Source organism: Cryptosporidium bovis (genome assembly GCF_009768925.1).
Source record: "Cryptosporidium bovis isolate 45015 chromosome Unknown contig_10, whole genome shotgun sequence".
NCBI classification, from domain to species: Eukaryota; Apicomplexa; class Conoidasida; order Eucoccidiorida; family Cryptosporidiidae; genus Cryptosporidium; species Cryptosporidium bovis.
In genome coordinates this window covers 322,684-345,700 of record NW_027125029.1, presented here as the reverse complement: position 1 = coordinate 345,700, position 23,017 = coordinate 322,684, and the positions used below count along the sequence as shown (strand labels likewise).

Below are 23,017 nucleotides of genomic sequence, written 5' to 3'. Positions count from 1 at the left end.
ATTTAGGTTAGTTTTTTTTGAATGTAATGACTAAATTTCTTTTTATTTGAATTTTTAATTATTTTTGAAACTATGTTATCAGTTGTTTTGCTAGAATTTCTATTATTATTATTATTATTATTAATAACACTAAGACCAGTGTAAATGTTTCCTTTTTCAATTTGTTTAGCAATTAAATTGTCGATATTATTCGTAATGTTTTTAATTGAAGATATTAAACCATATATACCAAAACCATCTTTATTTTTTGTTTCTATATTGATATATTTACTATTAATACTACCAGTATTATAATAATTATTGTTATCGTTAGTATTGCTTATACTATCATTATTATGATTGTTACTATTGTTAGTTGTAAAACTAATGAGTGAAATGTTTGTTAATTCTTTAAATATCCGATTTTGAGATATTTTTTTATTTGGAAATATTTGTGTAATAAAATAAAGAATAATATCAGAAAGTCTATAATTCTTATCCTTATTTATACTGTCTGAAACATTATAAGATCTCCTTAGTTCGTCTAATATTTCAAAATCATTCTCGAATATATCAATAAGCTCCGTGTATTTAGTACCTTTTAGATACAATTCAAATAGTTGATTTAACCACAATAATATTATTACATTCATATGAGATTTATTATACTCTTCTTCTAATTCACATTCACTATCATCTTGATGCTCTTTATAAAAAGGACACTGTGTAATAAAATAACGAAAATAATTATTTATATCTTGTATTATGTCTTCAATAGTAATCATTTTTGAATTATTTATTTGATACGATAAATCATTGTCTTCCATATTTTTAATAAAACTTGAATTATTATATAATCGGAGAAAAAAATCAAATCCATAATTATTTGACATTACCTTTACTGTATTTATATTAATTACACTTATTATGAATTTATTAATATTACTTATACATTCATTTACTACATTTAAAAATAATTGTTCTTGTTTTGAATTAATGTTATTATGATTACCAATATTTGTATCAAAACCAAGTGAGTTATCACAAGAAAACAATAAATTATTCAATTCAATACAGTTAACTGCATTTAATAGCTTATTTTCATTATTGTCCATAGCCCCATAATTCCTTAAATACTCTAATATCTTTTTCATATTTTTTAACGAATTATTTAAGAGTGTATACTTATTTTGAAAACCGTTTTCATTTTTATTGAATACTAATGATTTAATTTTTTTACTTGTTTCTAATACTGTATTCTTAAAAAAATATAAGTTATGTATAGATACCAAGTATTTTATATCGCTATTTTCATTTTTCTCGACATTATTTGAAATATTACCACTTTTTATCCCAGAAAAGGTATTATCATTTATACAGTCCAGTAGTAGTGAATAAAAAATTCCATTTTTATCATATTTTTCATTCATTAGACCAATAATTGTACTGTTATTTATATCAGATCTACTATTGCTGAAAGAATTATTATTATTACTTGAAAACAAATAATTAAAACTTCCTGAACTGACGTGTTCATTTAAAATATTAAAATCAATAAAATTATTTCTGCTGTTTGAATTGCTTCCATTAACTTTGCTATGATTATGATTAATATCGACATTATCTTTAAAATCGCTATTATTATTATTGTCATTACGATTATTGTTACCGTTATTATTCAGTAATAATAACAATTTATGTATATTATGTAATTTAACTAGCGATTTCAAATCACTTGAAATACTATTATTTATGCTATTAGTGCCAGTAGAAACACCATTTTTATATAATAAAAGTATTATATCAGTAATATAATGAATATAAGTTAATAACAGTTCATATTTTTTTGATGATAATTCCTTTCTTATTGTATTAATTATAAAGTTAGTAATGTCTCTGTAGAACTTCATAATAGGTGTTAATATTAACGTTAAAGACTCTTCATCCAATGGTAAATTCATCCATTCCAATAATGATTCAATACCTGTATTCACTATTGTACTAATGTCTATCATTACTGAAGATGTGTAAATATTAGGCACATTTATACCAGTTGTCCATTCATAACAATCACTTTTACTGGTATTTTTATATACTTGATAAACTAAATATTCAATATTATTTATTCTATTTTGAATCAATGCTATATATTGAGGTATAAGTAAGCTAAATAACATTATTGACTTTTCTTCATTTAGATACCTTTTCCTCATCATTTCTTTTATTTTTTGATCATTTATACTTGATTCTGAAAATGAGTTATTATTTAAAATACAATTGTCGTTTTGATTAAATAACATTAAATTGTCTATTTTTTCTACTTGAATATTAATTACATCAATATTAAATTCTAACCAATTTTTTATTATAAGCATATACTTGTCAATTGTTATAAGGCTTTTAATTAACACGTCATATTGATTTTTTTGTATCATTTTTAAATCCCAATAATCAGAATGAATTAACTCCTGTAGAAAATATGGTATGTATATATCAAACAATCTAACTATAATTAATGAATAATTTTTAATTAAATTATTATTATAATTATTATTAATGTTAATATAAATATCGTCGCTTAATATTGAATCAGCCTCTTCAAATATAATATTGCTCCAATTTATTATTGTCTCATATATAAATGCTTCCTCTAAGTATTTAAAAGAATGGATAAAAGTGTCCATACAACCTTGTATTTCTTGTTTAGCTAATTTTTCTATTCTTTCTTTTTCTATATCAGATATTTTTGATTTTAATCTTAATTTTAACTCTAAGTAATGTGTTGCTGGTAATTTTAACATTTGCATCGGAACCTCGAATAAATCCCTTATCATTTTCTCATTTGATCTTAATATACAATAATTACAATACCTTATCCAAAGTATTTTATCAGATTCGATTGTCTTTTTTGATATTTGATTATTATTGCTATAATTTAATTCACGAATAATATCTTCAAATATTAGTGATTTATTTATTTTTTTTATTATAAACGATAATATCTTTAATATTTCAGGGTTTTCAAGTTCAAAATAGTTTTGGCACAAACTAAATATTTCAGATCTGAATATTAATGTATTTAATCTTCTTAACAAAACATCATTATAGATTTTCTCAAATCTAGAACTTGTTGTTAGTGATATTCCAAATACTTTCCAAAGTTGATTACAAGAATTTTCATTATTTAAATCACTGCTATTAATATTTTTTGATAGAGACTTACTGTAACTATTATTCAATGCTGCTTTTTTTTCATTTTTTTCAATTGATTTATTTTGTCCTAATAATGACAACATCCAATCTGGACTAAACCAATATTTATCGCTATATTTTAATATAGGTTGAGAAATTAAATCAAAATAATTTTTATTTGTATTGATGTAATTATTTATTTTAGAAAATTTTGTTAAATTATATATATCATCATTTTCTTCATCATTATTATTATTATTATTATTATTATTATTATTATTATTATTATTATTATTATTATTATTATTATTGTTATTATATTTACTTATTTTTCTTAAAAATTCTTTACTATTGCTTTGTATTCTAGACTTTATATTGGAACCGGATAACGATCTTGAATAACTATTACTTGGTTCCTTAATAAGATTAATTTTTTTAATTTGTTCTGTTTCTTCATCATTTAATTCATCAACTAAACTCATTATATTTGTATGTCTTATATATTTGGAAAAATCTGTCAAAATTAACTTCAATACTGAAAAGAATAGATGGACTAATTTGTTTTCGCCCTTTTCAAACTTATTATTCATATTTGAATTCATGCTTTTAATTTTCATATAACTATTATAACATTTCCATATATTTGATACTAAATATAGTGAATATGCTTCTGTACTTAAGGGTACAACACCCGTCTTTGTTATTGTATTATCATTTATTTGTTCCAAATCATAAAGCCCATTTTCTAATAAATAACCTATAAATAAAATACATCTTGTTATAAATGGTGAATATAAATGAAGTCCCATTGAAGATAAGTCACCAAATTCCTGATTATTTTGATCCACTTTAAGTACGTTTACTTTCATTAAACAATTTATTATTGTATGTATAATATGTATTTCGTACATCCAATAAGAACTTAATTTTGGTAATTTTAATAATTTTTCTTCTATTGAATCTTTAATATATTCATTATTATAAATATATTCTCTTTTATTAAATGTCGTTTCAAATAAATCACTCAATGATTTTTGTGTTTTATACATTTCAACATTATCATTATCAATGGTATTATCGTTATATGTAACGTTATTCTTATTTACAGAATATGAATCAATATAAGTTAATAAATTCGTATCTTTTTTAGTGTTATTCGAAAAATCCCTACGTATTGCATAATCTAATCTTTCTATAGCAGACGTCAATTTTAATAATCTGGTTAATTTATTTTTACCATTTACTTTTTCTGAATTATCCTTTAAATAAATTAAATCACCCCAAACACCATTTTCTATCTTTGTTTTTAATTCACTTAATATTGATATTGATTCTATTAGATATTCATATAATAATTGTGGATTCTTCCCGAGTACTTTTTTTATTCCACTTGAAGACAATTCAATATTTTTTGATAATTTATCACCCTTGTTATTCAACCAATAATTTTTCCTATATTCATCCATATTTTTTAAGTCAATATCACCAGGCATATAGTGGAGCCATCCAGGTGAAATAAATAACAATATTCTCTGTAGTTTAAATGCTAAGTTTGAGTATATTAAGTGAATTTGTCTATTTATCCAATCCTTAAAATCATTATCATCAATCAAATTTTTTGAATTTGTCATTTTTGGCATTATTCTAGGCGCACCTCCTGGTTTTATTCTTAATTTGCCCTTTTCCCAAATTGTGCTATCACAATTCACTGTGTCTGCTTTATTCCAACTTTCTAATAGCAATAAAATTCTATATCTAGTATCTAATGGATGAATTATTTCACTTGAGTAAAATCCCATCCCACCATGATCACTTCTGCTCATTAACCTACTTATCATATAATGCGTATGGTAATCAATACCAAAACTAATCCTAACCATTTCTGAAAACATTCTTAATGAACTATTTATTATTTTTAAATTTTCGTAATCTCTTGTTAATTTTAAATGCATATTTTTTATATTATTATCATTTAAGTGTTCTTGTTTTAACGGCGTATTTGTGTTATTCTCAAACTTCTCATCTGCGAATGATTTGCGAAACATACCCTCATTATTCCCATTTCTATTGATTATTCTCGATTTTATTTTTTCCTCAGAGTACATTTTTCTAATTTTACTCTCCTCCAATCTAGTTAAGTTGAGTTTTATCTCGCCTAAATTTCTCTGTATCAAATCCTTACATAGTATTATTACCTCATAAGATAAATATATCCATTGTTTCTCATCCATATTAAATAAATAATCCGTGTTTTTATCATTAAACCTTTTTAATACATCTTTATTTATACTTGACGATTTTCCATTATTTAATTTACCTGCATTTACACCCCATCTTGGTGAAAAATTATTTATTACTGTTGAATATTTCTGATGCTCACCTACTAATTTAAATTTTTTATTGTATTCAACAAAACTATATGGTAGTGAAATGGGATATTCATTGATTAATTCACTATTTATAAGTAGCTCTGTTATGTTTCTCCATTCTATATCTTCATTAGTTTCATCCGACAGTTTTAATCCGCTAGATACCAAATTTTTCAAGAAATTTTCCTTCTCATATTGTAATTTAACCCATATTAATTCTGGAAATTCCGAATTATTTAGCCAATTACTGTAACATCTCTCACTTGACTCTAAAAATGAGGCTAGTTTATCACCATAAACATTTTTTAATGAAGATACTTTAGCATTTTTTGCACTCATTCCTACATGAATGTATATTAAAATTTATTTATAAACAACATTACGTATTTTTCATCTAAAACAATAAATTGTGTAAAAATCGAATTTAAGTTTGCATCACTTGTTTTAACTAAAATTTAACTTTATTCAATTTTAAACATATTATTATCGATTTACTACTTAATATTTTGATAACGCACCACACCCATTTAATTTTTTTAACTTATATTTGTTATCGGTACGTTATATAATACTTGATTTTCAATTTACCGCCAAATGCCCACATAGTTGCAACTATTATCAAAGATAGACATTTGGAAAAAATATTTCTTAAAGTATTAAAATCTAAATAACAAAAGCGTCACAAACTAGTTTAAAAACTTAATTAATGATAATCTAGTGCTAGTGTAAATAATCAAATACAACAGAATTCATTAACTATAATAAACAATAAAATTAAACAATCGTATAAAATTAACAATTTAAATTAAAAAAACATAACACAAGATAAGTGAGTACAATTTATAATTTAACTTTGATTTAATTATTCAAATTATGAAATGTTCTTACTAATATTAAAACTATTATTTAGTCTATCTTAGATGTATATATTTTTAATAACTTACATTTAGTTATTTACACTTGTTCTCAAAAAAATGCATGTTATTACCGCTTAAATTTCCTACAATACCTTTGGAAATTTATTTATTGATATATCATTTCAAAATTATTATGCAGTTTAATTTCAATTTAACTTAGATATTCTTAATTTACATCAGCTCAATTTATTCTTTTTTATAGGTTTTCTTATTGTTGTACATACAATAAAAGTGAAAAAAATAAAATAATTTTATAATGTGCAAATTTAGTTTTAACCTACCTTATTAATATTAATTACTTTTCCACTTTAATATGTTAAATATTCAATATAAGTTAAACCAATAAGTATTTTAACTATTAATATGTAGGTAAAATTTGATACTTTTTTCGTTTTTCTTAAAATGATCGCACTACATGCGCCAAAGAATAATACTATTTTCACAAACAAATACACACTTTAATGTTAAAGGTTGATATTTACCTGTGTATTGTATGATTTCGACTTAAAGAGTCCTGCAACTAAAACAATAGTTTTCCAGACAGTATTATACACTGTACTAACCAAACTTCATATCACTTAAATTCGTATGTGAGTCGGTGCGTGGGCATAGTTTGGTCGACTATATCTGAATATCCACCTGTTTTTAGCCATACTATCATCTAAATTCCAAATAAAAATGATGTTTTATTGTTTTCATTAATATTCAATTGTCTCAATAATTAGGGTCTCTAATTCTTTTTCTAGATAACATATCACATTGCCACGTATTACGAATGTAAGTGTTTTGTATTACAAAATAATTGCTACAAAAATAGTTTTAAATATTTCTCACTCATTCTTTAAACTGTATTTACAAATAGTGGTGAACCAATTACAAGAATTATCATTGTTAAACATGTCTGACCTTACTCTGTATTCTTAAATAATATCTAAAATTACGAGATGAATGATATTTAAAGTAGGGAATAACAACTTAGTGGAATCATAGATTAATTAGATATTAAAAAAGTGAAAAAGTAAAGAAAAGAATGTGAGCATAATAACGCAGTTTACTGTAGCTTATAACAACCATCAATTGTGGTGTTTTCAACGAGAGTTTTTATTGTAAGTCAATAAAAAGAGGCAATCGACATCCTGGTCTTCCCGGGTGGTCCCCCATCCCAGTACTAACCGGACCTTATACCGCTTGACTTCGGAGTTCGGATGGGATCCGGTATGTTCGATATAGTATGGTCGATTACGTTTGAAGGACCACCAACACAACACTACTATTTAATAATTTTTTTTTAAAGAATTTATTTCAGCGCTTTATCTATATATTGAAATACCAGAAAAGGTTTATTGTTATTATTTGTCATTTTGTATAGAATAGAAGCAGCTTGCAGTATTTAAACACATAAGGGTTTCACATAAAAAACAAATTTACATTTGAAAAAGACTACCATTATTTGAACTACTTAACTGATTTTTGTATATACAAGATAAAATCGCTTGCTTGTATTTTTTTTAAAGGTAATGCCTTCTTTCTCCCGCTTAACTGCAAAACAGATTATATATTTCAAAAAAAAATTGTACGAGGTAATTTACTTGTAAACACGGTATTAACGATACTGATTAGCATATTATACAAACATATTATCTATCTTATAAATATAAAAACGTATCTTGGAAATGTCAGGAAAAATACGTCATGGCTTTGAATGGTTTATAACACTCGTATTCTTATTTATGTTGTTTATTTCGTATGATCAATATTTTATTGCAGCATCTATAGGACTTGGTGTTGCATCATTTATTTTAATTACGGACTATCTCTTTATGGATTCAAATCAATTTCTATTCGATCCTTTCTATAATAACTGGGTGCAAAAAGTGAATTACTAACTATTTTCAGGTTATTAATAGGTATATCTTTGCAAAACTTGAGAGAACAACGATAAAAATGATATAACTTGTCTAAATACCTAAATAATTGTGATTATTAATATTAAACCGAAAGAATTTAATCAAATAACAAAAGAGAATTTGTTATCACATTTAGAGTATTTATTTCAAGAAATTAAGGATACTAGATGTAACATTAAACTAAAGTATTAAACACATCATGATATATATATATATATATATATATATATATCCTATTAAATATTTTCATCGTTATTTGAACCTTGGATAATTTGGTATTGGTAGTAACAATGCAAGTCCCATGGAGAAATATATTTACTAATTTTCTCAGACTGTAAAAAAGAATTGATAGTATTGAATTCACCGTCCATGAGTATAGTAGTGATGCATTTTTTAGTGTTGACTAGTATATTAAAAAAGTGTCCAGCAACTAATTTATTTCTAACAAAGTCATCCAGCCTAAATTGGTTTTCAATAGTAGGCATTAGAAGGTCATTCATCATACATAGTATACTATTAAATTCTGGTAATGAATAGTTGAGGTCGTCTACTCTCTTTTTTTGCTCATTATAAAAAAACTCGATTTCTTCCTTAGATATCCATCCATCACAATCTAAATCAATGATCTCAAACCAATATCTAATGCTCCTATCACTTGTTTTATCTTCATCACTAATATAAAAATACAAAAAGTCATAATAGCTCATATTTCTATCTTTATTAGCAAGATTGTCGTTAAAAAGCGAGTTCTTGTTTTGAATATTGCAATTCCAAATTCTATTAGCTGCAAATTCTGTAATTGAGTTGTTGTCATGACTCTTAAATTCACTAAAACTAAGCTCATGGTCCTCGTCATTGTCTAATTCAATAAATCGGTAATATAGAACGTAAAAATGCTGGTAATTGAAATAATGTATTAAATCATCAAATGTTTCTTCACCCTTAATATTGTTCAATATACTGAATATATTTGAATTCTTGATATCTTTGTACCTTAATCTCTTTAATTCAAGAAGATCCAATTCATAATATATTCTTGTTATTACGGTATTCATAAACAAATCGCTGAATACTTCATTGTTTTCTCTTAGGAAATTCAGAGCTTTGTGTCTATTTATTATTTCCTTTATTATTGGTCTGAAACCCGTTGGATAAATATATGTATTAGATCCAGATAAATACGAAAATAATTTGAAATAATTCAAACATGTATCTTTTTCTATTATATTTAATCTATTGCATATCAAATCATTAATGTCATCAACGTCTATTATAATATTACCATTGAAATCAACGTCGTAATCGCATACAATGAGTTCTGGTTTTTTAATTAACATATTATATAATGTTATTGAACAAAATTTACCAAGGCCTAAAATACCAACTACTATATCATTCTCCCAAATATTAAAATCTAAGTAATATTTTTTTTTTTTCAATTCACCATTATGTACATTTGATTCATCAACATTATTTAAACGGTAATTATCACATATATTTATTATTTTGTCAATAATATTATTATTATTTTCATAAAAACTTTTTTCCTGAATTGTTTTGTCTTCATTAACATTTAAAGGATCATTTTTATTCCGATTGTTTGTAATTACATTTTCTTTATTTTTGTTCTCATCGTCTATTCTAACCTTATCAGAAAATTCTTTTGTTGATAGAAATTCATTTTTAATATTAAATCTCTCTGAAAGAAATTCAAAGAATAAACTTTGTATTTGTCCTTCAAACAAAAGATCTATTTTCATATTAATCTATCCCACGTATTAATTATGCATTTCCATTTATAATATTTTATTGATTTCTTTTTTTAGTGTTTTCTTTTATATAATAATAATATATTATAAACTATACGTATTTATTCCCCCTTTTTATATCCTGTAATCCTTTTTTTTGTTTTTAAGTTATTTTTATTAAATTAAAAAAAAATAATAAAAACGCAATAATCAAAATATGTTGAACTAAATGTTAAATTTAACAATATAACCTGATCGATCTTTTCTTATTTGTTCACTTATTTCAATAAACATACACTTGTTTTGTGGGGATATTTTTTCTTTTCTCCAACTTGAACATGACATTTAAAGGAATAAGGTCATAGTTCCCGCTCTTTTTTTTTCTTTTTAATCAGAAAATCAATAATGTTTTATTAAAAATTTGAATTAACTGTTAAATGAATTAATTAAAATCAAAAATATTCAGTGGAAAGCGTATAAGAAGTGTTAAATGAAAATAACTAGATACGAAACTGCCTAGAAGTGAGTCGGAGCCCATATTTTTGATACAAAACTTAGTTTCATTGTTATTAATAGTTATATCGTGTATTCACCTTGAAATATTTTTTTTTTTAATCTTAGTTGAAGATCAATTGTTTCGTTTTTTTTGATACTTCTCATTGTTAGTTTAAAATATATATGAACAATAGCCCTTTTTTTATTGGAAATTAAGAAAATGTATGTAAACACTCATATTGATGGTATAATTACGTTTATATGTTTAATTTTGTGTAATTCATTATGCGAAATATTATTAAATAATTTATTTGGTCTTGTTTTCTTTATTACTATATTTATCTTTGCATTGTTGTTAAAACATCATTGCTCTGGCGCCAGAATCGATGGCTGTAATGTACATTTAATATTTAAACTAATATTTCAACAAATTGAATTGAGAAAAAGTATACGCATATACATATATACACATTTATATATATGTATTTATACATGTATGTGTATATGTATGTACATATTTGGTAAATAATACTCATATATAAGTGCATATACATATATATTATGTGAAAATAAGAAAAAAGAAGTGGTATGATTTCTGTTGGGCTTCTTTTTGCGTTATATCTTTAACAAAAGCAGGATTTTTTATTTCAAGTTATTAAAATCTTGTCTATTTGATTTTCTTTATTATCCAATATACAAATATAGTCTGCTGTAAAGTTTTTTTTATCAAATATTTGGGACTAAATTAAAACATTATTATATACAATTCGTGATAATTTGTTACTAATTTTTTAGTCTAAAATATATAACTTCATTCTACTCTAATTACCTTTATAACTCAAATACAAATATACATTGTATTATATGGAAAGTGAAATTAATTAGTAGACAATAAAATTAAATTATTGGTAAGATACGCAATACAAAGATGACTGAGAAAGTAGAAACAGAAGATAACACTAATAAATCACAATTAAATTTAACATCAAATAATAATGAACTTATTTGTCCATTATGCATGGAGGAGTTGGATGAAACTGACAAGAACTTTTATCCTTGTAAATGTCGTTACCAGATTTGTTTATGGTGTTTTTATCATGTAAGAGATCAACTTGATAATAAATGTCCGGCTTGCAGGCAACAATATGACGATAAACTAACAATATCATCTAATCGTGATAATATTTGTATATATAAAGAAGAACAAGGATTCAACTGGTGTGGTAATACAGTTTCTCGAATCTCCACGAGCTCAAATTCTAATAAAATTGATGATAAAACGAATAAAAATAATAGCAATTGCGATGAAATTAAAATAAAAGATGTTATAAATGATGAAAAATCGACAGTAAATTTGGAGGATATGAGAATAATACAGAGGAATTTAGTTTATGTCGTAGGCTTAAGCTATCAAGTGGCAAAAAAGGAAATATTGTCGTGCGAAAATATGTTTGGAAGATATGGAAAAATATTGAATATGAGAATACTTCCAAATGATAATGATACTTGTAGTGCATTTATAACTTACAATGATGAACTTTCTGCAACAAAAGCAATAAAAAATACAAATGGTAAAAAAGTATTCGGCCAAAATATAATTAGATGCTCATTTGGCACAAATAAATATTGTAATAATTTTATTAAAGGTATAAATTGTGGCAATCCAAACTGTGCATATGTACATAATATAGTAGATCCAAATGATTGCATTAGTAAGTCAGAACTTATTAATTTTCATTCATCAAATAAATTTGCACTTAAACCTTTGAGGGAACTCAAGAATACAGTTAAAAATAACTCTATTATTAGTACAATAAATACAAATGCAAACAATAACTCTGGTTCTAATTCTACATCAACTTCTACAATATGTACAACTTCTTCTACTGCTTCGAATTTGGCATCACTTTTATCTAATCAAACTAGTTCATCTTTTGGTTTTAATAAAGATAAAAGATTACAAAGAAACAAAAACAAAAGAAATGTTAATAATTATAATTTAAACATTTCAGATAATATTAATGTTGCAAAAAATTATAGCAAATCCTCTAATACCGATTACAGTGATAATTTAGATGTTTTCTCATCTTCTATATCTGAATTATCTCCAGGAAAAAATGTAAAACCCAATAATTTGAACCCACATGAAAATGAAATGAACGATAAAACAGCTGAATATTCTACAGTCAATGAGACAATTATTTCTAGTTATAATAATGATATAAAATCATCTAATGATACCTCATCTAATATTGGTAATAAATATAACTCAAGTCAGTGCTATAAAATTAATTTTGAACAAATGAATGCAAACTCACAAAATATATTATCCCCACAAAATTCCAATACACCTGTAACCATTCAATCCATTCAGAATTCGTTATCATCTTTTTCGGTACAAGATGTTTTATTTGGTAACATAAAAACCAATAATGAAAATATATCTAATGACGTAACAAATTACTATATCAATTCAGCTTTGGATAATGAACTAGAGTTCGAGTTAAATATTAAACACGATATTGAGAAGGTAATAGACGAAGATTGCGTTGATCTTTCAAACAATAGAATTGGTGTTTCTAATTTTTCTTCAAATCTAATTTCGCCAAGTAATGACTCGAACTTTATTAACTTCGGTTCAACTACGTCACAAACTTCTTCATATCCCTCTATATCTAAAAAAATAATTGAAAGAAGTCACTATAATCCTCTTTTTAACTCGTATAATGATGATGATAAAACTAACAACATTGAGATTAATGATAACAAATTTATTAAAGCAACACCCTTGTGTTCTCCAATTACAACAAATAGTATTGTTAATTTCTCTACTTCTCAAAATGGTTCAATTCAAAATAGGCAGCATAGCGACATTAAAAAACAGGTTAATTTTAATGTAAATTCTTCTAATACAAGCAATTCTAATAGTAGCAGCAACATTAATACATCTTTTATTGATAGTATTAGTGTTCTCAGATCTATTATGCCACATGCAAATATTACTATTCAAGGACAATAATTTTATATCTATTATTTTAAACGTTTTATTTTTTTACACATGATCTTTATTAAATTTAATGTATTTTTTTCGATAAGAGAAAAAATAATCAAAATTTAAGAGATAAAACTACTACTTAATACTTCATTCCTTTGGGAATTGACCATTAAATTTTATTAATATTTCAACAATATTCGATTCTATATAATAAATTGTTTTACAAGATTCAAAAATGTATTTTGTTATTTTATGTACCAAATAAAATAAAAGAAAATACTAATTTACACTTTAAATTAGTCAATTATCACATTGAAATTGGGAGAATGAAGATTTTAACTTAAACTATTAACATTTAATTAATCAACAACTGCAAATGATGTTTGTAATTAAAAATTTTATTGCAAATTATAATCGTTACCTCATTTTTTATATTAAAAAACAAGTCGGTATCCTTGAAATTCTTTATCTATCAATTTAAATATAATTAAATTAGATAGAGCCCGTCCGACGTAGCGGAATAGCTCAGAGGTCCAGAGCGTCAGGCTCATAACCTGAAGGTCCGACGATCGAAACGTCGTTCCGCTTGGTTTTTGCGTTACTAAATAGCACTGTGGCGGGTCTTATCCGTGTATAAATACATTGTCTCGATACCTTTCATGAAGTGAAACTGTAGTTGTCAAATGCGAAATATTGCAACTATTAATTAATAATAAGCTAACTTGCCTTTTCTTCTCGAACAAATTGTGCAGCAGTAAATATTTAAACTAATGTTTTTTTCTTTTTTCTGAGAAATAAATATTGAAAAAATCGTGTAGATACTATTTCAATGAAATAAATGAGTTTTAAGTGAATAATTGATGTATATGAACAAATGAATATAACGAGAATAATATAAAGATGTTTACTCGTTATAATTTGAAAATAGTGGAGTCACACGTGCTATACAACAATGTGGGGATTAAGCACAATATAAAGAATTGTTTTAGTAATATAAGTGGAGGTAAATATGCATTAGATATTGGTGGAACATTGATTAAGTTGGTATACACAATAAATTCAAAAGAACAAATAATGCTTAGGGAGGAGGAGACATCTTCTTATAAATATTGTAATTACATGAATATAAGTGAAAATAATAATAATGATGAAATATTTCCCTCATCAATATTGTTTTGTTTAATTCCAATAAATGATGTAGATATAATAGAGCAAATAGAAAATGTATTTGGCTTTTTAATAGAAAGAGGTCTCTATGTAATAAATGATACTGTTTCTATGACAGGAGGGGGATCTGTTAAATACAAAGCATTAATTGAAAATAAATATAAAATATACATTTCTTATTTTGAAGAAGTGTCTGGAATAGTAATGGGTTACTTTAAATTATTTGAACATGAGAAAAATAATAGGTACTTTAACTATTTAATTAACTATGAAAAAAATGAGATAAGTTTAAAAAATAATGCAATCTTTTCACATTCACTTTTATTACCAACTTTAATAGTGTCAGTTGGCTCTGGTATATCAATAATTAAAGTTGAGAATAAAGATAAATTTGAAAGAATAGGTGGAACTAGATTTGGTGGAGGCACTATTTACGGTCTCGGAAAGTTACTTGGAATAAACAACTATAAGGAATTAATAAATGTGTATAAACAAACCAATAATCCCAATGACAATAGCTTTGAAGATAGTAGTAAATATTGTTACTTTAAGGAAATTTTGTTTGCGAATTTGAACAATAATAGCTTAAAATTTAAAGAAAAGGCTGTGAACGATATAATAAATTTGATGTTTACTGATTTATCATATTTATTATGTTTGCTATTATTAAGACATAAAATTAGAAATATTGTATTTTGTGGAAACAATGTATCTAGTAATTATGATATTATTGTTAAATCTATTAAAAAGTACTCATCTTTTTTAATTAAAGATGATGTGAGTATTTTTTTTCATCATTTAGATGGTTTTTTTGGAGCAATTGGTGCTTGCTTTAGTTAAATATAATCATTATAAGTGCTTTTACTTTGAATACATATACTTTAATTTTCAAATTACGTTTTGACTATATAAGAATTTCATATTGGTTTTCTTGTAAATTCAAAAACTCCGTCGTTATGTTTTTTTATAGTTTGACCATTTCCCTTAAGTATATACTTGTATGTAAGAAGACCCTCTAAACCAACCGGTCCTCTAGCGTGTATTCTAGAGGTACTTATTCCTATTTCTGTCCCAAAACCGAAACGATATCCATCGGAAAATCTGGATGAGCAATTATGAAATACACAGGCAGAGTCAACCTCGCTTACAAATTTACTTGCAATACCTTCATCTTCAGTCAATATAACATCGGTATGATGTGAACTATACTTATTAATATGGTCTATAGCTTCATCTATACTATCTACACTTTTAATACAGATTTCTAGTGAACCAAATTCATGATGATATAAAGATTCATCTAATTTAAATACATTATTGTTGTTTATTAAATAATTAATACAGTACTCATCTGCATGATATATTAATTTAATTCCAAGCTCATTTACTTTATTGCTTAACAGTGGTAAAAACAACTCTACTAAATTTCTATGTATTAATAGTGTTTCAAGCGAATTGCATGCAGATGGATAATTTGTTTTGCTATCTATTATAATATCCAATGCATTATCTATATTTGAATCATAATGTAAATAAAGCATGCACACACCATCTGAATGACCAAGTACTGGTATTGATGTCCTTTTTTTAATAGAATTAACTAATTCCCTGGAACCCCTTGGTATTACTAAATCAATATAATCATTCAACAATAGTAACTCATTAATATCATTATGACTATACACCATTTGCACAATATTTTGTTCTACATTGTCATATTTCTTAGATGACTTTTTAATTGCGTTATTCAAACATTTCATTATTGTTGTATTTGTATTTATTGCCTCTTTTCCTCCCTTTAATATTACAGAATTACCACTTTTTATTGTCAATGATGCTATTTGTATTGCAACCTCAGGTCTTGATTCAAATATAATTAATATAACTCCTATAGAACATGTTTTTCTATATAACTTCAATCCATCACTTGTTATTTCATTTGATAATGTTATTTTACCTATTGGATCATCAAATTCAATTACGCTTTCTATCGACTTAATACAACTATTAAATTTATTTTCATCAAATTTTAATCTCATTATTAATGACTCTGATAAACCGTTTTCTACCGAATATTTAATGTCTTTGCTATTGTTATATAATATCTCATCTTTAAAAATATTCAATTCATTTATTATTTCCCTTAATATGCTATTTCTTTCATTAATACTGATAGAAGATAATTTTATTCCTGATATTCTTGCATTTTTTCCCACATCTAACATATCGTTATTTACAAAACTCATTTTCTTCTACTGTCAATAACGCATTATTTGTCTAATATTGTTTAGTATATTAATTCAATTATAAATACAAATAAAAAATAAAGTACCTATTAAATTTAATAATATTATATTTACAATTTTTTTGACTATTAGTTTGAGTTTTTATAAATAAGTCAGACTACATGCATTATTAAATGATGATATTAAAACAATAAGCCAAAATATTTACATTTCGGGTATTTTTTTTTTAAATACGGCCAAAATACTACAAAACTACGAATAAATGTGAATTAAATGAAGCAATACATAAATAAGTCTAAACCTACTCATCGACAAAAGGGTATAATAATTTGCCAGTCATTGAAAGTGTTTTTGTTCTACAAAAGCTTTCTATAAAAATAATTTTTGTAGTTTTAAATAAAAAAAACTAATTAAAAAGTTAATTTCGTTTTTAACAAAATTTATAATTTAATAACGCTTACCTCTAATATTAATGATCCAATACAAATTGGAATGCAAGTGCCCGGCCCATTAACCAGTATTAAATCATACTTTTTATTGTAAAGAAACAGTAAACTTTCAAATAAAGATATTATAGTTGTTAACAAGGAAGTGCAATAACTTTGATTAACTTCTCTACTTCTGCTAATACAATGAAAGTCTACATAATTTTGAATATCATCTATATTTAAACTCATTGATTTTGAAAGCGATAATAGAGCTCTTTCCTTACTGAATAGATCGCTCTTTGCAAATATACATGTTAGTGATACCTTATTTTTAAGATCCATATCATTAATCAACATTAGCAATTCGGAAGTATGACCACCAGATCCCAATACAACAAGTAACTTTACTTTATGATCATTTTCACCGTCATATACTATTTTATTTTTAATAACATTGCTTAACTTTTTGCTAGAAACAAAAGATATTCTTGATCTAATCCAAAAAAATAATCTTGTTATTAGCGTTATAATACACAAATATAGAGTTACTTGTTTATTAATTAAAAACATTATTTTGTTAAATTTCATGTTTTTTTTTAATATTAAACTTGACTCTTCGCGCCTTTGTGTGGTTAAACTCGTATTCCAGGTAAATATTGATTCATTAATCTTAAATAAATACATAATTTTATTTGTTAAATTGTTCCTTAAAATAATTATAATTTAGAATACTTGCAACTGAACATCTAACTAACATTTAGAAAAGAACTGAATCATTTTTCCTGTTGTTTTCCACTTGTCTTCTACAGATAATTATGCATGTATTTATCATTTACAAGAAAATTTAATAAATAAAACATGTTGAATGTGATTGTTGTTTAAATAACTTCAATGCATAGTATTTTTTATAATATATATGTTTAATAACAACTTTAGTCATGAATATAAATACTAATCAACAAGTTTGATTTTTTTTTTAAATCCTTATAATTAATTCTATTTTTTTATAATTATTTATATTAATTGTACTACAATATGAAATATCTATAACTAATTTACAACAAAACTACTAAATTTAAATAATATTAATCAAACTATACATTTGAAATAAACATCTAAAAAACAAATAATAAATGGATATTGTTATGAATATGATGATATAAACGTAATGTTATGAATCAAGAAAAAATATACATAATAATTTCTTTCAATATAATAAATGAGCATAAAATAAACAAGAATTAATTAAATGTGCTTTATTGATATTACTAATACCTTCTTCATAAAAAGTTACTATATTATGTTAAATAGAGTGAATTTATAATAAAAATGAAATGAGTAAAGAAAGAGCTGACTTAATTAGAATGGAAATAATAAATCAAAATAGTGAAGGTATATGTGTAACAATTAAAAATAAACTAATATTTGTTAAAAAATGGATATATTATATAATATACTTAATTTACTGTTGGATCAGTAGATTATGTAAAAGAAAAAAAAAGAATGAAGTATTAATATATAAATCATATGTATACGGTCAACTATTAAGTGTAATTTCAGCAGGAGTATGGTGGGGTTTTTTTGGGACAACAGTTATATTATTAATGGACTCGGAAGTAGTCTCAGGTATATCTAGATTAATATTTAATCTAATCTTTATTGTAATGTCGCCTATATCAGGCACCTTAACGCTTATTTTTGGCATGAAAAACATTCTTGTGTATGCGAATACAACAAGAATATTTATTTGGTGTACATTTTGTCCATTATTATACTATATAGGAATAGTTTATAAATACAGTAAAATGGGTGATATAATTGGTTTACCTTTATTTTACACATTAATTGGATTTGATGCAATACTTGTTTCATTGGTTAATATCAACGATTTAGATTGTGGTGGGCTCGGTATTATATCATACGAAAATGAATTTGAAATCACAGATATTCAAAAATCACAAATTATTTACACATATTTAAACTTATTTGATTTGACTTTTATAATAATAAATCCCTCAATATCTACATTAATATTTTTTATCTTATGCTGGTATTATAGACATATTGTTTTAAAAAATAATACGTTTAATAATATTAGTAATAATGATGATAGTGTTAATAACAACGATATTGAAATACCTATATTGATTATATTGACTTTATTTCAAGTATTGACATTTTTATCTATTATATTTTACAGATTCGGTATTCCCTCTAAAAAAAATAATTTTAATTCATGCAATTCCAATGGTTTGGATAGTAATATAAGTGAATTTGAGGTGAAAACTAATAGTGATGATTATTATAATGTAAATGTTAATAATGATGCTTATAGAAGTTGTAAAATGAGCATTGATCGCATTAACAGTACTAAATTGGGAGACTATTTTAGTAACAGCGAGGACAGTATATTAAATGAAAATGGAAATGTAAAATATGATATAGATGAAAATCAAGATGGTGACGATGACGGCGATGATGATGATGATGATTATAATGACGATTACATTGATAGCAGCAACGAGTACTGTAATAATGATAGTGAAAATCGGGATGATGACAATCAAAGTAATAATGATATGGATATTTTGCCAGATCACAAAAGTTGTGTATATAATTTGTCGAAAAAAAAGTTTGGCAAAAAAAATAAAAGGCTAAAACTAAGAGACAAACTAACATTTACGTTAATAAAATATAAAGTACTAAATTCAATTCAAGATATATACGAAATGAAATATAGTAAAATTCAATTATTCAGAGCAATTTCACTTGGATTTGAAACAGGTATGGAAGATGCAATGATGACATGCATAATACCTTTATTTATAATTCACTTGTCAAAGAAATTAACTATTTTTGACAATTTTATTATAGACAACAAAACAATAAAGTTATTTAGTGGTTTATACGACCAAAATATCAAAAAAACATATTTGGCTTCAATATCACTATTAATTGTTTCATTTGTATTTTCAATTGGTAAATTATCTAATTTAATTTTAAAGTTAATTTACAAAAAAGATTTGTTTATAAACCACAGCTTTCATATAAACACTGGTATGAACAATGTTAATATTAGTAATAACAGCAATAGTATAAATATAACAGATAATTTAGAGATAAATACTCCTTATGAATATGAATACAGTCATGAGAACAATGATTTTAATGTCAACAATACCTTTGGAATAAATAGTTATTTACTATATAATATTTCAAGTAATAATGTCAATTCGTCAGATTCAAATTTGGATGAATTAATCATTAAAAGAATTAAAAAACTTTTTATATACACTCTTATTGCAAACTTATCTGTTATTATTCTTCCAATAACATTAACATTTTTCAACTATTTTTTAACATCAAAAAATAGCAATAATTTAATACAAGTAATAAGTAAGTTTGATATTAATCTATCATCTTTAAATTATTATTAAAATTAAATCTAAATATTTTTAAATAATACAATTATTGCAGCTATTATAAACATTATGATTTTTTCTGCAATATTCTTTGGTTGTTATTCATTAACAAAAATTGGACTTGGAATAATTCAACGATATGTTTTAGATGATGAATCCAAAGAAGGTATGTATTCATAAATATGATCAAATTAAATAACCAATTAAATGTTTAATTAATGTGAAAATCTACAGGTAAAATGTCAACTTTTACAGGAATTATTATTACATTAATTGATGGTATTTTAGTAGCAGCTATTTCGTTGATTTTGCATTTATTTAATGTATTAATATCCTTTGAATTTGGAATGTATGTAATAGCAATTTTGTACTTGATACATTCTATTTTCGAGTGGAAACTTGCTTTTAAATGTAGAATAAACGCAATAAGTAACAATTGCAAATATGAGTTAGATAGTGAGTATAAATATATTTAAATACAATTAGCCATTCATTTAAAATGTTATATTATGCTTATTAACTGTAAATTTTACTATTTCGTTCTATAAAGATATTTTTTTCATGATTTGTAATGTCGCTAAATACAATTAAACATACAACAGAAAGGAACAAATACAAGAATCTTTTAAAAAAATAATAAACTTAACATTTTGCTAGAAATCTTTTGTTCATATTACAGATAGTAGCTATATCAATGTAATAAACTTATTTAAGAATTAAATGTAATTATTAACTCTTACAATAACTTGATGGGTTACTTAACATCCAATCACCACAATCAACTGAACCTGTCTTCTTCATTTGTAGATAATATATATATAATACAAATCACACAATTTCTTCAATATTAACACCTCTTCTAGTGTCCATAGTTGTTATGGTATCACTAGAATTTGATCTATTTGATGTATTTAGATTGTCAGATGAATGTTGGTAGTTATAGCTACTGTTACTTCTAAATGGAGAAGTACCATTCTCAGTTTTTCCGTATCGAACCAATGTTTTACAATTTGGGCATATAGCATTACGAAGTAACCATGCATCTATACATGTTTTATGAAAAGAGTGACCACATGCAGGTAATGTTCTATACTCTTCATTAATTTTAAAATCTTCGATGCATATTGAGCATGGATTATTCTGTTCCAATGTTTCTTTATTTATAATTTTGACAGGTATTGCCGATATTTCAAGAGGTGTAAGCCCATGCCTTATAAAGTGTATACCGTAATCAGCGAGAAGTCTCAATCTTCCCCAACGCCTTACAACTTCGTCATTTTCCAGTAACAATAAATCTTCTTCAGCTCTTCTAACTCTAAATTCAAAGAATAATGATAACCCTATAAATGTTGTATATGCTACTATCCATAAATAACACAGCACTAACCAAAATATTAAAAACCATGGATGACTTGTACCATTTCTAGCGAGGCAAGTTGGCGTCTTTGATTGTATATTAGTTATCCAAATCGTACCTACTACTGTCCATGAAAGGAAAAAAGGGAATAATAAACATATAACTGAAAGATTTAACCAAAATGGGGCACCTGATGTACTGCTATATGGAAGAATTTCATCGCTTCCTTCAGTTAAATAACTTGATATATAATGAATAATTCTAAATAGTACTATTGTTATATAACTTATAATAAGCCACAATTGAATTGGATGACAACATGTTGAAAATGTATCCCATTGTGATATCAAATCAACACTTGAATAAAGAAATGCAAATCCTAATATTGCATCATTTACACCTATAAATGCCATTTTACCAATGTGATTATGAATATATTACGCTTATACAATGAAAATTCAAGGTAAAATTATAAATAACAGCTCTATTTTTTGATTCAATTTTTGAAATAATATATTATTTTGTTGTGAATTCGTTACATAAAAAATAAATATTTCTTTAAATTTTATTGTAAAGGTAAAAAAAATACTGGAAAGTCTTGTGCAATCAATATAGATTTCAAGGAAAATCTGTCGATATTATTCTAATGCCTTCCTGTTACTTAATCTATTATTTCTTATTACATTGATGTGCTGAAAATATTAAATGATACAATATTGAATATTTTTTATTCAACACCTATTTGCACCTTTTTGATGCTCTTATTTTCTCATTTAAATCAAAAAATTAACTAAT

General features: G+C 24.7%; 8 protein-coding genes across 8 annotated transcripts; 3 read left to right on the top strand and 5 right to left on the bottom strand.

Moving 5' to 3' along the window:
* Positions 1-2: 2 nt before the first annotated feature.
* On the bottom strand, positions 3-5,879 carry FG379_000272 (large uncharacterized low complexity; the record flags this gene model as incomplete). Its single annotated transcript, XM_067325682.1, has 1 exon — positions 3-5,879. One exon carries the CDS (start codon positions 5,877-5,879, stop codon positions 3-5), a length of 5,877 nt encoding a protein of 1,958 aa, XP_067183226.1.
* Positions 5,880-8,600: 2,721 nt separating this feature from the next.
* Positions 8,601-10,124, bottom strand: FG379_000271 (phosphatase 2A regulatory subunit (contains a conserved version of EF hands); the record flags this gene model as incomplete). The annotated part of the gene is made up of 1 exon (XM_067325681.1): positions 8,601-10,124. The coding sequence occupies one exon, from the start codon at positions 10,122-10,124 to the stop codon at positions 8,601-8,603; it is 1,524 nt and encodes a 507-aa protein (XP_067183225.1).
* Positions 10,125-11,535: 1,411 nt separating this feature from the next.
* FG379_000270 (putative transcriptional repressor Not4hp) lies at positions 11,536-13,626 on the top strand (the record flags this gene model as incomplete). The annotated part of the gene is made up of 1 exon (XM_067325680.1): positions 11,536-13,626. The coding sequence occupies one exon, from the start codon at positions 11,536-11,538 to the stop codon at positions 13,624-13,626; it is 2,091 nt and encodes a 696-aa protein (XP_067183224.1).
* Positions 13,627-14,502: 876 nt separating this feature from the next.
* On the top strand, positions 14,503-15,609 carry FG379_000269 (uncharacterized protein; the record flags this gene model as incomplete). Its single annotated transcript, XM_067325679.1, has 1 exon — positions 14,503-15,609. One exon carries the CDS (start codon positions 14,503-14,505, stop codon positions 15,607-15,609), a length of 1,107 nt encoding a protein of 368 aa, XP_067183223.1.
* Positions 15,610-15,686: 77 nt separating this feature from the next.
* FG379_000268 (uncharacterized protein) lies at positions 15,687-17,015 on the bottom strand (the record flags this gene model as incomplete). Its single annotated transcript, XM_067325678.1, has 1 exon — positions 15,687-17,015. One exon carries the CDS (start codon positions 17,013-17,015, stop codon positions 15,687-15,689), a length of 1,329 nt encoding a protein of 442 aa, XP_067183222.1.
* A 440-nt stretch (positions 17,016-17,455) lies between these two features.
* FG379_000267 (secreted glycosyltransferase transmembrane domain near C-terminus) lies at positions 17,456-18,031 on the bottom strand (the record flags this gene model as incomplete). Its single annotated transcript, XM_067325677.1, has 1 exon — positions 17,456-18,031. The coding sequence occupies one exon, from the start codon at positions 18,029-18,031 to the stop codon at positions 17,456-17,458; it is 576 nt and encodes a 191-aa protein (XP_067183221.1).
* A 746-nt stretch (positions 18,032-18,777) lies between these two features.
* On the top strand, positions 18,778-20,880 carry FG379_000266 (uncharacterized protein; the record flags this gene model as incomplete). Its single annotated transcript, XM_067325676.1, has 1 exon — positions 18,778-20,880. One exon carries the CDS (start codon positions 18,778-18,780, stop codon positions 20,878-20,880), a length of 2,103 nt encoding a protein of 700 aa, XP_067183220.1.
* Positions 20,881-21,693: 813 nt separating this feature from the next.
* On the bottom strand, positions 21,694-22,635 carry FG379_000264 (uncharacterized protein; the record flags this gene model as incomplete). Its single annotated transcript, XM_067325674.1, has 1 exon — positions 21,694-22,635. The coding sequence occupies one exon, from the start codon at positions 22,633-22,635 to the stop codon at positions 21,694-21,696; it is 942 nt and encodes a 313-aa protein (XP_067183218.1).
* Positions 22,636-23,017: the final 382 nt, after the last annotated feature.